The sequence below is a fragment of the Lonchura striata genome, chromosome 3 (genome assembly GCF_050655825.1).
Source record: "Lonchura striata isolate lonStrDom1 chromosome 3, ASM5065582v1, whole genome shotgun sequence".
NCBI classification, from domain to species: Eukaryota; Metazoa; Chordata; class Aves; order Passeriformes; family Estrildidae; genus Lonchura; species Lonchura striata.
Window position 1 is genome coordinate 10,310,061 of NC_140705.1, and position 15,058 is coordinate 10,325,118.

A 15,058-nucleotide genomic window follows, 5' to 3' on the forward strand; every position below is an offset into this window, starting at 1 on the left:
AGGCAGAACTTGCTGAAATAAGTCAGTGTCTGCCTGATACTGTACAGCTCCGGGGCTTGGTGGTTCCTCTCCTAAATCAGGGCTTCCTGTTCTACTGCTGGAGGTGATGGGAGAGATGATCCTGCAGTTCAACCGGGTACAGATTTGGCAAAAGCATCTTCTAAAGCTCTGCGCTGGAGGTCAGGGTGCCTTTGTGCCCTAAGCCGTGCTTTCCCAAAGCTCACTGCAGCTTCCTGCAGGAATTGGCCAAAATGCCCTTGGCCAAATTTGGCAACAGAGCAGGCAGTTCTTGTGCCGCGGTGATGACACTGGGAGCTTTCTGCCGTTCTTTTCAACTACTGTCCCGGAGGCGGAAAGGCAAAATAAGCCTGGACCGAACACTTACGGAGAAGGAAGAACGGTGTCTCAGCTCCCCCTGCGCCCAGGTTCGAGCCCTGCCCCGGCCCTGCCGCACGTTCCCAACGAGGAGCTCCAACCCTCGCCCCCTTCCCTCTCCCCAGGGCTGAGCGCCGGTCGGGGCGGCGGAGCCAGGGCCACCGGCCCGCCCTGGGGAGGAGGCGGCGGGGCCGGCCGATGCCCCCTCGGTGTCCCGTCCCCTTCCCGCTCCCGGCAGCTTTAAATGCGGCGCGGCGGGCGCGGGGCCGGCGGCAGCACCATGGGGCGGGCGCTCGGCATCCTGGGCTGCTGCCTGGCGCTGGCGCTGCTGCCGCTGCCCGCGGCCCCGCGCGGCGCCGCGCTCCGCCCGCGCCGGCAGCCGCGTCCCGGCGGCCGCTCCGCAGGTACCGCAGCGCGCCCGCGGCCGCCCCGCGCCGCTGCCCCGCGGCCGCTCCGCGCCCCCGCGCCGCTGCCCCGCGGCCGCTCCGCGCCCCCGCGCCGCTGCCCCGCTCCGCGCCCCCTCGCCGCTGCCCCGCTTTCGCTCTGCGCCTCTAAACCCTGCGTAGCTCTTCCCTACCTGTGCTCATTGCTCGAAACATCTTTATTTCTGCCTACAAGCACTGCACTTCATCTTTTTTTATTTCTTTTCTTTATTTTATTATTTTTTTTTAGACAAACCGTGCTTGTCTTTTTTTCTTTATTTTTTTCTTGTCTTAAGGTAGGCATGCATGCACTAACATGCTTTTTTTTAGCTTTCCAAAGGCAAAACTGAATTACAGGATTAATATGGAATTATATAGAATCCACCTGGGTGGGATCCTAGATTTGTCTGGTCTACTGCTCCATCCAAAGGCAAAATCAATTATGCTGCTGTGCTTCCTGAGAGAATTTGTGCAATTTCATTTTTTTCCCCTGTTTTCACTTGAATCAGAGAAAAAAATATTTCTAATGGCTTGTAAAAAACTAAAAAAATGCTGTTTTCACCTCTACTTTTAAGATACTTGTGAAGATTTTTTAAATTTAAGCTGGAATGGAATAATAAAAGTAAACTTGATAGTAGCCAGGAGAGGTGTGTCAGGTTAGCCCTCGATGTGTGAATTCAAACTGGACACCTCATATTTTGCTATTTAATGCACTGGTGAGCCAGGATGTTTCTTTTATAGAAATACTCTTGTTTTGGGTTGTCCATTTTTCAGCTGCAAATTCAACCTTGATGGCATAAATTAAGTACATGGCACAGTCTGTGTCAGGATGTGGTATCAGGACAAGGAGGGGGCATTTCAGTTGCCTGCTGTCACTGTCTTGATTGGTTTTTGTCTTCCTAGACGTGATGCTTGTCTCGATCTAAGCTATGGCTTTTCTACTTCTGTCTAGATTTTATATAGAAGTGAGGAATTGTATAAATGTGTGTGTAAATGTTCATTTTTACATGTAAAATTCCTTCATGAGTAATTTCATTTTTCTCTCTGATCTACAAGCTTTAAAATGACAACAATTTCCAAAGAAGCCTTTTTACAACATCATTTTTTCTTTTTCCTTTTTTGCCTTTATTTGTTCTTGTTCTGTATTTTGGATTATGATTTACAAAAAAGAAATAATTCCTTATTAGCAGTTTATATTGTTACTATCCTAAAAAATATTACTATCTGTTCCCTATGTGATCTACTCAGATGTTTGCTATTTTATTTCTTTATCTTATAAAAGCTGGAATTCAAACTTCTTGAAAATAAATAGTAAATACATTTATATATAACTTTTCCATCTCTTCGTTGGCTGGTTACATGAAAACCACAACCCTTTGTTTCAAGGACAGTTAGACATTTTGAGGGCTCAAATATGCACCTATCTATTAATGTTTAGAAAAAATAAGTTATTACTTACTCGTCAAAATTAATATTTTTGACTCTCTAATATGCTGCTCACTATAATTTGAAGCCTCTTCATAAAGAATCAACCAACATTATCTGGCAGGAGTAGCTTGCCGTGACAGCACTCACTGCCCTTGGGTGAGTGAGAGCTCCTGTGCTGTGTAGGAGATGACTGAAGCATTTTGCTTCCTTCTTGGCAGACACTGCCTGTAAGAACCGGCCTCTAGACCTCGTCTTCATCGTAGACAGCTCCCGCAGCGTCCGACCTGAAGAGTTTGAGAAAGTGAAAATCTTCCTGTCAGAAATGATCGATACCCTGGATGTCGGTGAAAGAACGACGCGTGTGGCGGTCATGAACTACGCCAGCGCTGTCAAGGTGGAGTTTCCCCTCCGGACCTACTTTGACAAAGCCTCTATGAAGGAGGCTGTGTCCCGCATTGAGCCCTTGTCTGCTGGCACCATGACCGGCCTTGCCATCCAAACTGCCGTGGAAGAAGTCTTCACCGAGGAAATGGGCACCCGGCCGGCAGCCTTCAACATCCCCAGGGTGGTCATTGTTGTGACGGATGGACGGCCACAGGACCAGGTTCAAGATGTGGCAGCGAGCGCCCGGACAGCTGGCATCGAGATCTACGCGGTCGGGGTGGGCCGGGCAGACATGCAGTCCCTGAGGATCATGGCCAGTGAGCCCCTGGATGAACATGTCTTCTATGTGGAGACGTATGGTGTGATCGAAAAGCTGACCTCCAGATTCAGGGAGACTTTCTGTGGTAAGGGGATCAGTCCAAGAGAGCAGTGTAACTTGGCTCCTTTTGACTTCTGCGGTTCTACTCCTTAAGAAAGAAGTTTTTCAGAAGTGTTATGTATCACATCTAAATATTTCCTTTACCATCCAGACAAGCCAACCCTCTTTTTCAGTACAGGCCAAGCAATGGCCTTTCATTTTGAATAGTGACCTTAGTGTAGGTAACAGACCTGACTCGAGTGGACCTCCTTGTGCAGTTGGTCAGATTTAGAGAGAAAGAGAAATCACAGCAATCTAGACAAGGTTTGACTGCATATATTTATTGCATTACTGCACACCAGAGCTGTGCAGGCTGCTCATTTTTTTTCCCATCTCACTGGGAAGTAAGGAGGGTGGGCGTGTAGAGCTGAAGGGATTCCCTATAGGTTCAGAATAGAATAATCAGCATGGCAGGTAAACCACTGCAGTGTCTTGAGTAATCTGGTGCAGGATAAAGTGCCCAAATGCAGCTGCAGGTCATCTCAGGACAGGCTTTCACTCCTTAGGCACTGCAGTGTGCCAGGCTCACATTTCCCTCTGTTTCTCTGTAACTTGATTTAGAGAAGAACTGTGGGATGTGATTAATTAGCTTTGTTTTTTCAGGGCTGTTATTATAAAAATGCTGTATGTATTTGGTTTAGGCTAGAACTCCACTAACAATGCCAGGCCAGAGTGGGCTGTTACTGTCATTTACAGGGAAAAAATGTAATCTGGAGTATTTAGAACTGTCTATAGATAACTGTGACACAACCCTACTCACAAAAATCAAATGACAACTTTCTGACAATAAAAAATCTTGTGCAAAGTAGATTTTTCTAGTAAATTTCTAAGAAATTTACTTTAAAATAAATCTCCAGCAAATAATAGGTAAAATAGGTACAAATGACATTGTAAAAGAATTAAAATAACAGCCACTTCTTTGGGAAGTTCGTTGGCAGTGTGTTACTTTGTTTTTTCAGAGCCTTACTAAAAATTACCACCACACCTTTTGAGTATGTTTAGAGTGAATAAACGTCTTTCTCTAGGTATGAATTAAATGTGTCAGACCATCTGCAGACAGGACACTTTGTCAATAATTAGCATAGGAAATGCCTTGAGGTTTGGCTTGACACCACGTTGTGCTGCTGGTGTGACCAGATCCTCACAAGTGCCCACCTGGCTGGACAGGTACGTGTGCTGTGAACACAGCACTCATGTCCACCTATGTTCTCACCAAAGCAAGTCTTTTCATAGCAGCAAAGAAAAATCTCTTGTTCTTGAGAATAAACTGTTTATTGTGCTGAAGAAATTATGCCCCTGCAAGGCTCTTGGGTAAATCAGAGAGCTCACACATGCACACTTCCAGTGGAACTCGAGGTGCCTGCGTGCAGTTTGCCAGAATCTGGGATTCATGAAAAAAACAGGGTGTAGGAAACAGTCTTTAAAAAGACTCCTATAAACCAAATTGATCTAAGAGGGCCTTGTAAGACAGTATAGTAAACTGGGTCCTTTTCCAGCTCCAGAGTGCTTTTTGGTCAGAAATCTGGACTCACCAGTGGCAATTTTTCCACTTTGACCGAGGCAATTAATTTATTTGCAGGGTGAACTGAGAACAGGAAAACTAATGTTCAGGGGGAAAACAGTTGGCTAAGATCAAGTTCTTGATGCATTGAAAGTGTTATTCAGCATGAGGCCATCCCAGAGATGGAAAAGTCTTAGCCTTGAATTGCTGTCCAAATCAGTGAATGTTTGACTTTCCTACCACAAAAATCTGACCATTTGAGTCTGAGCTTCTCACTTATGCTTGAAAAGACCACCCAGAGATTTTGTGCATGTAAAACATAAAGACAAGACAACTCTATCAGCCTTTTTAGCAGACTTTTAAATCTTCCTTATTTTAGAAAATGGGAAAATTTTGTTGCCACAAAATTGCCTTGTTTTCAGAAATACATGAGGTTTAAGTACTCTTGCTTCTGATTTTTTATCTCACCAGTATTGTTTTGGAGATTGATTTTACCAGTACTCCACAATACCAGTACCCACAATAATACTAATTAGTAACTACTAATATAAGTAAAAATCTCAGGTAAAACCAGACCTGTCTTCCCATCTTCCCATTTCTCTCTCTAATCCATCCTCCCTCCCTCCCTTCCACACTTTGTCCTTACCATAAAGGGACTGGATACAAAGAGCCAAAAGGTCCTTTTCATGGCTGAGTTCTCCTTTCCAGTGTAATGTTACAGAATGCTTAAAATCTCTCCTTGTTGAATCATCTCATTTTCAATTCATCTTTTCTCCTGCCACCTCAGGTAATGAGTTATTTCCATGCCATTTATGACCTCTCTCTCCTGGCTATGAAGTACTGCAAAGGAGGTCTGTAGCTTCTTGTGACAGCAACACAGCACTGCCATTTACTACCACTAATGCAGCAAACAGTGCAAGATGTACTTCTGTAAGCATGAATGAGCAATGCCCCTTCCTTCCCTCTGGGGTGACTGCAGTACCTCTCTGTCATGCCTTGTAGCTGTGAACGTGTGTGCCCTGGGGACCCACGGCTGCCAGCAGGTCTGTGTGAGTAATGGGGCATCCCACCTCTGTGACTGCTATGAAGGATACACCCTGAATCCAGACAAGAGAACCTGCTCAGGTATTATTCCTTTGGATAATGAGTTCAACTAGAGAGAGAAAAAAAGAAATAACACTGTTCTTGGATTTGTGTGCTTCTGTTGAAACAACAAACTGTATCTTTTTCAGTAAGAATTCTAGAAATTAATAATAAATAAAACTCAGGTGCAAGTAATGGTGAGATGTAGTTTGATTATTTCACCGTCCTTTTTATTGTGGCTACAGATCCATTCATTAGGGCCACATGCCAAAACAAAGTCTTCAAATACATTACAGATATTTTCTCCTACCACTTGTTCTAATTCCTTCAATTACTACTACCATTTCTGAGCTGATTCCAAATCAAAATATATTTAAAAATGGGAATGTGCACTCCATCCCAAATTGCCTGTTACTGACAATGAGTTGTTTCTCTAACATGCCTGACAAGCTGTGGACATGTGTGCACCTGGGAGGCATGAGTGTGGCCAGATCTGTGTGAGTAACAACGGATCCTATGTCTGTGACTGCTATGAAGGCTACACCTTGAATCCAGACAAGAAGACTTGCTCAGGTAAGAATTAAAGGCTACTTGAATATATGAAACTCATGGATATATGGATATGTTTTCTGTGAGTTACCCTAAAATGAGAACTCACCTGTAGTCTTTTCCTTGTTTCCAATAACAGTAACATTGCATTTTGGTTTAAATTTGTTAATTAGAAAATGCAGTTTGGCACTTATCTACCATTTAATGATCTTTACAGAATTCCATAAACATTGTTTAGCTGCTTAGTCTGACACAGGGCAGGTTATTGCTCATCTCATGTGGGTTTTTAGATTCATCCTTACTGGGGATGTGTGGGACTGTTGGAATTGCTGATGAAAGACAGAACTGCATGAGATGTGGTGTAGTAATGTCTTGCAGTATCTGCCTCCTCCATTAAATAATTAATAACTGAATTCAATTGTCTGCAGCATAATATAATAATGTAGTAGGATACTGGTTAAATTGTAATTAAATTGTAATTAAAAATGTTGAGCATTTAAAACAGTTTCTGGGAGGGATTAACAGATTTCTTTCCTAAACCATGGCTCCCCACAGCCCTGGACATGTGTGCACCCGGGAGGCATGACTGTGCCCAAGTCTGTCTGAGTAATGATGGATCCTACAGCTGTGGCTGCTATGAAGGATACACTCTGAATCCAGACAAGAAGACTTGCTCAGGTAAGATCTGATTAAGAAAAAATTTTTCTGCTAAATTATCTAGAGTTGCTGTACAACTCCTGAAAACTCAGGACAACTTTGTTTTTCCATATGTACAGTAGAAATTTGAGATCCTTGGCTCTTCTGCTGTTGTGTGAAGCTTGTATTTGATTAAGATTAAAATGCCATTTGGCATTTCCTTGAGGACTTCACAGTATTTTCACACCCATGGAGCATGAATTGCCATATCCAATATGTGATGTGGATCACGTCTGTCAGAAAACTCTTCAGTAAAGCAGCACAAGGGAATGAGATGAGGGAGAGCATGGGCTTTGCTGAATGAGAGATTGCAGTCTGTATCACCATGAGTGTGATTGCTCTTTCTGGTGGATATGTTTGGACCTTAAAAAATATTCCAGCCTTAGAGGTCTAGAGGATGGAGGGAAATGTTCCTTCTCAGTTCTGGTCTCTTATGCAGAACAAGAGCATAGATGTAGCTGGTACTCAGGGATGTACATATAAGTATATATTACCTATAAATTATTATCTATTCTATATTATCTTAGTTTGATTAGTGTTTAATCTCCACTCTGAATTTCTTTGGATATCTCATTGGTGATTTATTTAGGGAAAATAGGGGTTTTTTTTCCCCACTTCCACTATAATCCCTTTCCTTACTATATTTTGTGTGACAAACTTCCAGTTCCAAGAAGATCTTGGGCAAATCTCTCAAGGTAAGTCACAGGTCTCACATCTTAAACAGGTGAAGCCAGAGGGCCTCAATATTTCTTCCTGTCTAGGTTAGGAGCTGATTTTGTAAATATGGTGCTTAGCATTAGCTCTTAGCTGGCATTACAGAGAGGCAATAAATATGGGAGGGAATGTAAACTCTGCTAGGCCTCCCCTTTGGGAGTTTAATCACAAACATCATTTCATAGCAACGATTCTCCTTCTGCTTACTCAAACTTTAAATTATTTTCTTCACATTGCTTGCCTTTTTTTCCCTTTCGAATCTCATTTTGCAGCATCCTGCTAATGATTTCCCAACCATCCAGGTCTTTGTCACAACTATATCACAAAGATATGCAAAAAATGTTGCAAAAATAGTCTAGGTCTGGGAGAGGGTCTTTTTTCCCCTTTTCTTTTACCTTTTCCTTTTTTCTTCTTTTCCTTTGCTTCCTTTCCTTTCTCCTTTCTTTCTCTCTTCCTCGCTCCCTTTCTTTCTCCACCATTTATTTTTTCTTGTGCCTTACTGGGCCTTCTTACTGTAAAGATATCCAAATATAGGAACTTGTTCTCAGCTTGCCCTTTCAGAATTGATGTGTTAAATTTGGCAGAAAACAGCAGACTCACACATAAAGTGCCCACTTTGTAACTAGCAGTGGGTGTCACATCTTTTTTAGCAGCCACATATACTTTTCTGTTTATGCTCTTTTCACTCCATAAAACAGTGTCTTCTCCAACTCAATTAGAGCTGAAATAATGCCAAATAGTCTCTTAAAATCAAGATACTTGTTCTCTGAAACTCTGTTGGATAATTGTTTTGTGACTTCTTCACTTCCAGTTCCATTCCTTTTGCCATCTGTTACAGCTGCAGAAAAGTGCTGCCAGTATTCCAGAATTTCCTACTAATTCTGTGACATTGATAGCCAGATAAAAACACACTCTGTGCGCCGTGCTCTGGTTAACAGCACACTGACACGCAGTAAAAACGTCCTGGTTTGAATCCAGATGAGGATACATTTGCAAACGGGAATCACTGTGACCAGCTCTAAAGTTTGGATATGGATTGATATTCTCCCCTGCAATGCCTCCCTCAGCTGCTGATGTGTGTGTGCCTGGCAGGCATGAGTGCCAGCAGGTCTGCGTGCGGGGCCACCACTTGCACTCCTGTGCCTGCCACCCAAGCTACACCCTCACCCCTGCCAGGAAAACTGCTCAGGTGAGAGCAGGCTGCTGATCCCTTTCCAGCCTTGCCCTCCCCAGCTAAGTGCATGTATTGCAATAGCTCTTGTTAGCATGTGAATACATTTATATCTGCCTGAGGAGTTTTCACACCACTCGGGTGTTAAATTAACAGTTCTATGTCACTCTGCTTAGCTCATTTGAGCAAGTGTCAGAGACACAAAGAAATATGTAACAACGTTAGTAAATACTCACCATGCAGTCTTTGTCAGCTTATAAATAAGGCCTTCCCTAATTCATGTAATATTCAGCAAACCCAGAACTGACAAATTGTTGAGGAGAGAAGATCTGGGGTTAGTCACACACTTTACAGTACTGTGGAATGTCTGTACCACCATGCAAGAGAGTTTGAGGTGATGTCCTCCCCTCCAGGCTGAATTTCATCTTGCTGTTCCTTTCCTTAGCTTCTCAGTGACTTCATGTTACAGTAAAAATGTAACAATTTCAGAAGTATTTCTTTTGTTCCCAGTCTCCTTACCGTAAAGTTACTGTGTACTGGAAACCTTTCCTAGTGTGCCTTTGGAGCTGATGTGGCATCTCACATCTGGTGGGGTTTTGCAGCTGGGTCAGAGGGAGCAAGGTCTTAGGTATCCCTCATATTAATTAATATATTAATCCCCAGTAAGACAATTGCTTCTCCAAGGTGAGATCAGTTACACATCTCAGCAGTTCCTGATAAGATTCATAGAAGACAGGATCCTGGCATGGAAAAGCATTGCCATTGGGGAGCATTAAAAAATGTTATCTTGGTTTTGGATAACTGCTTCTCCAAAGCTCATCCTGTGTGAACTGGTGTGTGTGCACCAGGAACCTATGACTGGCAGCAGGTCTCTGTGAGTGGATCATAGACCTGTGACTGCTATGAAGGCTTTATCTTAAATTCAGATGACAAAACATGCTCAAGTAATAACTTAATGTTCGGGTATTTTACTGAATATGTGTATTTATTGAAGCACTTCTTTTTAATGTATTAAACATTTTTAATCTGTTTGAGAAATGGTCTATCAACTCACAAGCTCTCAGAAAGTATAATCCCTTTTCATTCTTTTATGCATTTTTTTCCATAATATTTTGAACTAGTTTCGTCCTTCTGCTTTAGTTCTAGCAGTTACTGTATTTAAAACTAGTTGAAGTTTAATGTTGCTGCTTCCCTATCATCACACCTTGAAGGACTGACTGCATTTGAAAACACAGTCTGTCATGATCTTCATTCCTGAAATGGGAATAATTGAAGGTATTGGCAAGGCAGGGTTCTGGGGCACCTGCCTCTGGGATGTGAGTCTCCATTGCCTACAAGCATTTGGAGAATGGCTGGGGGATCCCCAGGGGAACAATACTCAGGTTAGAATTACTGCAGTGCTAAACTTTGCATTCTTGGCATCTCCTCTAAGCTGAGTGGGGCAAGAATGAACTCACCCATTTTCAGATGGGCAATACTGGGATCAAATGTTGGCAGAACCTCTCCACTGTTTGATGTAGAATCCAAAGTTAAGTTGGGTAGGAAGGGACCTCAAGAGCTACCAAGCTGTACCCCTGGTTCAGAGTGGAAAAAACCTGCTATCACACCAAGTGGCTGAAAATGCTGTTTAAGAGCACAGTTATAACATAGGTGGATATAGACAAACACCATCTGCAAAAATAGATGTTGGTCTGGACTTGACCACATAGGCAGTGTAAAAACACAGCTTTAGCATGTTTTGTGTGACTTGTTTGGTATCCCAGTGGCAGCAGGAATGCCCCAAATTTTGAATATCAAATACTGGAAGAATCTCAATTTCACAGTAGGACTGTAGAAGAATTCAAAATACCCTTGGACAATTTCCAGAGCTGGCTGGAAAAATAATTTTGTTAAAACAGACAAAATTCAAGGAGGATCTGTATCTGTCATTGGAGGATTTAAATGGAGACATAAAGGTTAACTGGCAGTTGGTTGGAAACCAACCATGTTGGTGTGATGTTCCAAACTGGCCTTCCTCCAGCTGACTCTTGAACAGCTCTTCTTTGTACATTGACCATAAAGCCAGTGGAATGTTCCAAAGAGGGGAGCTGAACAAATACAGGCTCAGTGGAATCAAGGAGACACCAATTTCAACATTGGCTTTAAGACAAATTAGTTTCTGCACTGCCAAATCTGCAACCTCACAGATTTTGCAGTTTTGTTGCAAAACGGGAGTAATAATGGCATGACTGCTAAACTCACACACATTGTTTGACATTGATCAGCTATTTATATATCTAGAGAAAACAAAATTTATTTATGTGCTATTGCTGCCTTTGCAAGTAATGTAAAAAACCCATTTATTAAGAGATAGCTCTTATACACAGGTAATACCTCTTGATAACTTATTGAAAACTTACTTATAGGCTCTCTTTATTATTCCAGTTTCAGATGTGGATGGTGAACTCACTACAGTACCTGTGCTGCAGTAGCTGTTGATACATTTGTTCTCAGCCTTCATAAAAATGGTTCAGTCTTAACTTATTTACCTTATGGAGTAGGTGAGGTTAAATTGCCTTTCATGCAGCTAAGAACTCACAGCCATCTACTGATGCTTGACATTATTATACTGCAGTGAAATTGTCATCATTGTTGGGGTTTTTTCTGTGAATTATGGAGAAGGAATTCTTGAGGACAGCTGAAGCTGGTCCCCTGTAAGTTTGGAAGACTGAGTTCAAGACTTAGGAACCAATTAAATGGAAGCACTGTGGAGTATAGCAATGATTACTTTCTCTTTCTGAAGAGACTGGTAGCTCTTCTGTCATACTAACTGGCTCCTTCAGTTAGATTGCTGTGACTTTCTGCTAGATTTTAAATTCACTTGGGTCTATTTGAATGACATAATGCCCTCCATCTATATTCATGTGGCATTTGAATAGATTTGTGTCCCTCCTCTTGAATAAAGAAAGACACTCCCTGTGCATGCATATCGCAAATGTTAGAAACCAAGAGTACTTGTGGGATGACACAATTAAAGTTGAAGGGGAGGAGGCTGGTTGGTCTCTGCAGTCAGGCCTGTTTGTTTGTTTGTTTGGTTGGTTTGGTTTTTTGTCCTCCTCAGTAATGGTCTAATTTAAAGAGTGTAGAGGATCTAGGCAGGCAGGTGAGGAACATCCTGCTCTGCTTCCTTCTTGGTTCGAATTGAACTCTCTCTTCTCTGTTCTGGACTATCACACTCAGGTCTCTGCCTACGCACCAGCCCCTGTTCACTGCTGCCACTCCTTCCCAACTGCCCTGGCTTGCAGTGCTTGTGTAGTCTCACATCATGGGTTTGACTCCTTTCACAGGATCAAGCATTTTCTTGGGATTTAAATGTTCAATAATTGTAGTAAATATACTAAATGCTGTTTTCTCTCTTAGGAACCATAATGAGCAGTCTTGTAACTGAAGAGTCCTGTAAGTGTGAAGCCATAGCTGCCCTCCAGGACTCAGTGACCTCACACCTTGAAGCTCTGTCCACAAAATATATCCTTTTTCTTACATGATCGCCTGCATTCAGCACTTTCCTGGTATTTTAGAGGTGGCTGTTTTGTTATGAGCCAGGGAAGAAATATCCCTCAAAATAGAAAGTATTTTCAGGCTAATTTTAGAAATACTATGGGAAAAACAGGTTGTTGCAAACACCACTATGTTTTCACATTCCATTGAAGAGCAACACAATACAGATAAAATAAATGCATATGCCCACATTCCCTAGATTGTATCTGCCATGTTGAACATCAAACACTGTTCATCAAACTCATAATTCTTCTAGCTGGCTTTTACTGTTATATCAGACACTCAGTTTTGAGCCCTCCTATTATGTCCCAAAACTTTAGGGACAACTTCACTGGCAGTGTGACAACAGTCCCATCAGCTGTGGTATTCCTCTGCATCCGACCTCCCTAGGCAGGCACTGTGCCAAGTGATTTTCAAGCACCTTCTTTTCTCTGAAAATGTGTGAGCCTCTCCGGGCATGCAGGGGCGGGAGAGGGCTGGAGGCAGGGTGCTGAGGCTGGAGGCTCTGGGCAGCCTTGTGCCCGCAGAGCCCCGAGGTGCTGGCTGGCGGTGGGATCTGCCGGCTGCCTTCGCTGCAGAGCCGCGTCTGCAGCCGGGAAGAGACATTCCACAAACATGTGGGAGAGATAAAAACCCCAAGCAATAAACAAAGAGAAAGCGGTGATCTCTGTTGTACCACAGCAAGCCTGAACGCTGAAATAAATGCCCTCAGATGACGTGGCAGAAACTAATAACTGGAGGTTGGACAAGCTGTGGTGCATCACAAGCCATAATTTTTAGAAGTGAGAGTGGTTGATCACTGCCAAAATTTACCAAGGAAGGTCACAGATTTTCTTTGCTGAAAACTTTTGAAACGGAATGCTTTTTTCTGTCAAAGGTGCTCTTATTCAAATAGAAATTGATTTAAAGGAGCATTATATCTGTGGTTATCATCCCAATCTCTTAGGCTTCAAAATCAAGGAAGAGTGGACTATTTAAGACTAAAAAAAGGAGAGCAAAATAGTGAGTTTTATACATCATTTAGATAGATACAAGAATTTTTCAGTTTGCCAAAGTTTCTGAAAGTCAAGTAAAGACTTCTGCCAAGGGTACAAAATTTTCCCAGTTTTTGAATAAATTCAAAGTTATTTTCATGAGATCTAATTGCACATTCCTCTTCATGCAGTGCACTTGGTGTTCAGTTTATCTGCCTGGGAAAAGCAAGCGTAAAACCCTCAGATTTTCCTGGATTATAATGTATAATTCTAGGGAATCTATTCAGTTAAAACTGAACACCAAAATATTTAAACCTGTAATGTCATCTCAGTACTAGCACATCCTTCAGAGTTCAATCTTTCTGCCCCAAGAGCTCATGTTAAGCAACAAAATGTTGTAGGTTTAAGTTAGGAATAGACTTTACTACAAAGAACTGAGGCTTTCTTTCAAAGTCATTCTTTGATTTGCCATTTCTATCCCTAGCATCCTTTCAGGACAACCTGGAAAACAGCAGAGGCCATCACCTTCTACTCCTCATCCCTGGGTATCACCTCATCCAACTCTTTCCATGAGATTAGGGTTGTTGAGAGTATTTGGGAAGATGCCAGATCTTGACAGAAGTCTAATACGTTTAGAAATCTCTGTTTCAAGTATGTATCGACTTTATCTAGAAACCAGACTGTTTTTTGAAAATTTAGCAATGAGAAAGAGTGTAAATAAAACAAACCTTATAGCCGTCTATTTTATTGCCCTTAACAACTGACCACTAGATGAAGTGTCTGAGAAGCTGCAGACATATCAAGACAGACAGCAGATTGTCTGAGCTATCATTTTGCTTTATTTTAAAATAATTTTTCAGAATCAAGCCTTTTTATTGTTTTCAGGAAGCTTTATTTCATTGCACAGCTTACAAAACAGCAGTGGTTTATTATTATCAACAAATGTCAAGAAGACTTCAGGAAGACAAGATCCTTGAAAATACAGTGACCCTAAAGATCTTAATGTACAGTCACTTTATAGCTATGAAGTTACTCATACCTGCTGTACTTCAGTTTCTACAGCAGATACTGCTTTTCTGTAGTAACTGCATATTTTGTTCTCTTACTTCAAAGTAAATACAGAAAAACTTGAATGGATACTGTATATCACATTATATAAAACTTTCAAATGGCAAGGCAGAATGAAAAAATGTGCCTATGTCTTCTTTCAATTAAGTGGAAAAGTTGGGACCTTGTAACTTATTTTAATAAAATACAATATGATATGCACAAAGATGTTGGAAGTTATTTTGTATTCAGCCTAAAGGACATGTGTTATGAAATAAAGGGTTTAAAAAACCCAAGGAAATAAAACTTCAAGGATAAAAGGCATACATGGAAGAAATAAACAGAAAACTGATCCAAGTCACATTTGGAAAAATAAGTATTTGACTTTAAAAACTAGATGTCACTGTAAATATAGATAAAAGATTGAACAGTAATTTCAAGTATTAATAATGTTAAAAATGTAAAAGAATGAAAGACATCCACCAATTTACTATTTCTATCCTGCAAGATTTACTTATGTTCTTAGTCATTCCTACTGTCATTACGGACTTTACTGACACTTGTGTCAATTGGGCTTTTAAGATAAAACACACAAGCTAAAAATAAAAAAAAAGTAGTCATTAAAGGAATCCAATCATTTTATACACTTGGAATTTATAATCATCCAAATACTTTAGAAGTTATTTTTAAATTAGAAGTCAAAATGATGGGGTTTTTAAACGAAAAAAAAATCCCATATATTTTGTAGACCTTTGCAAT

At 41.5% G+C, this 15,058-nt stretch overlaps 1 protein-coding gene across 2 annotated transcripts; it reads left to right on the plus strand.

The window, feature by feature from the left end:
* Nucleotides 1-622: 622 nt before the first annotated feature.
* MATN3 (matrilin 3) lies at nucleotides 623-14,525 on the plus strand. 2 transcript variants are annotated; one of them, XM_077781810.2, is made up of 7 exons: nucleotides 623-779; nucleotides 2,444-3,013; nucleotides 5,531-5,653; nucleotides 6,062-6,184; nucleotides 6,716-6,838; nucleotides 12,141-12,245; nucleotides 14,021-14,525. In XM_077781810.2, the coding sequence occupies exons 1-7, from the start codon at nucleotides 656-658 to the stop codon at nucleotides 14,074-14,076; spliced, it is 1,224 nt and encodes a 407-aa protein (XP_077637936.2). In that variant the 5' UTR covers nucleotides 623-655; the 3' UTR covers nucleotides 14,077-14,525. The 2 variants fall into 2 exon arrangements, with proteins under 2 accessions (XP_077637936.2, XP_085430630.1); XM_085574504.1 differs by lacking the exon at nucleotides 623-779 and adding an exon at nucleotides 847-1,093.
* The last annotated feature ends 533 nt before the right edge of the window (nucleotides 14,526-15,058 follow it).

Bases quoted from the DNA above. Each gene is read 5' to 3' on its own strand.
- MATN3 (XM_077781810.2), top strand. From the start codon at position 656: ATGGGGCGGGCGCTCGGCATCCTGGGCTGCTGCCTGGCGCTGGCGCTG. The intron at 3,014-5,530 runs GTAAGGGGATCA...CATGCCTTGTAG, and splicing joins ATTCAGGGAGACTTTCTGTG to CTGTGAACGTGTGTGCCCTG. The intron at 5,654-6,061 runs GTATTATTCCTT...ATGCCTGACAAG, and splicing joins AGACAAGAGAACCTGCTCAG to CTGTGGACATGTGTGCACCT.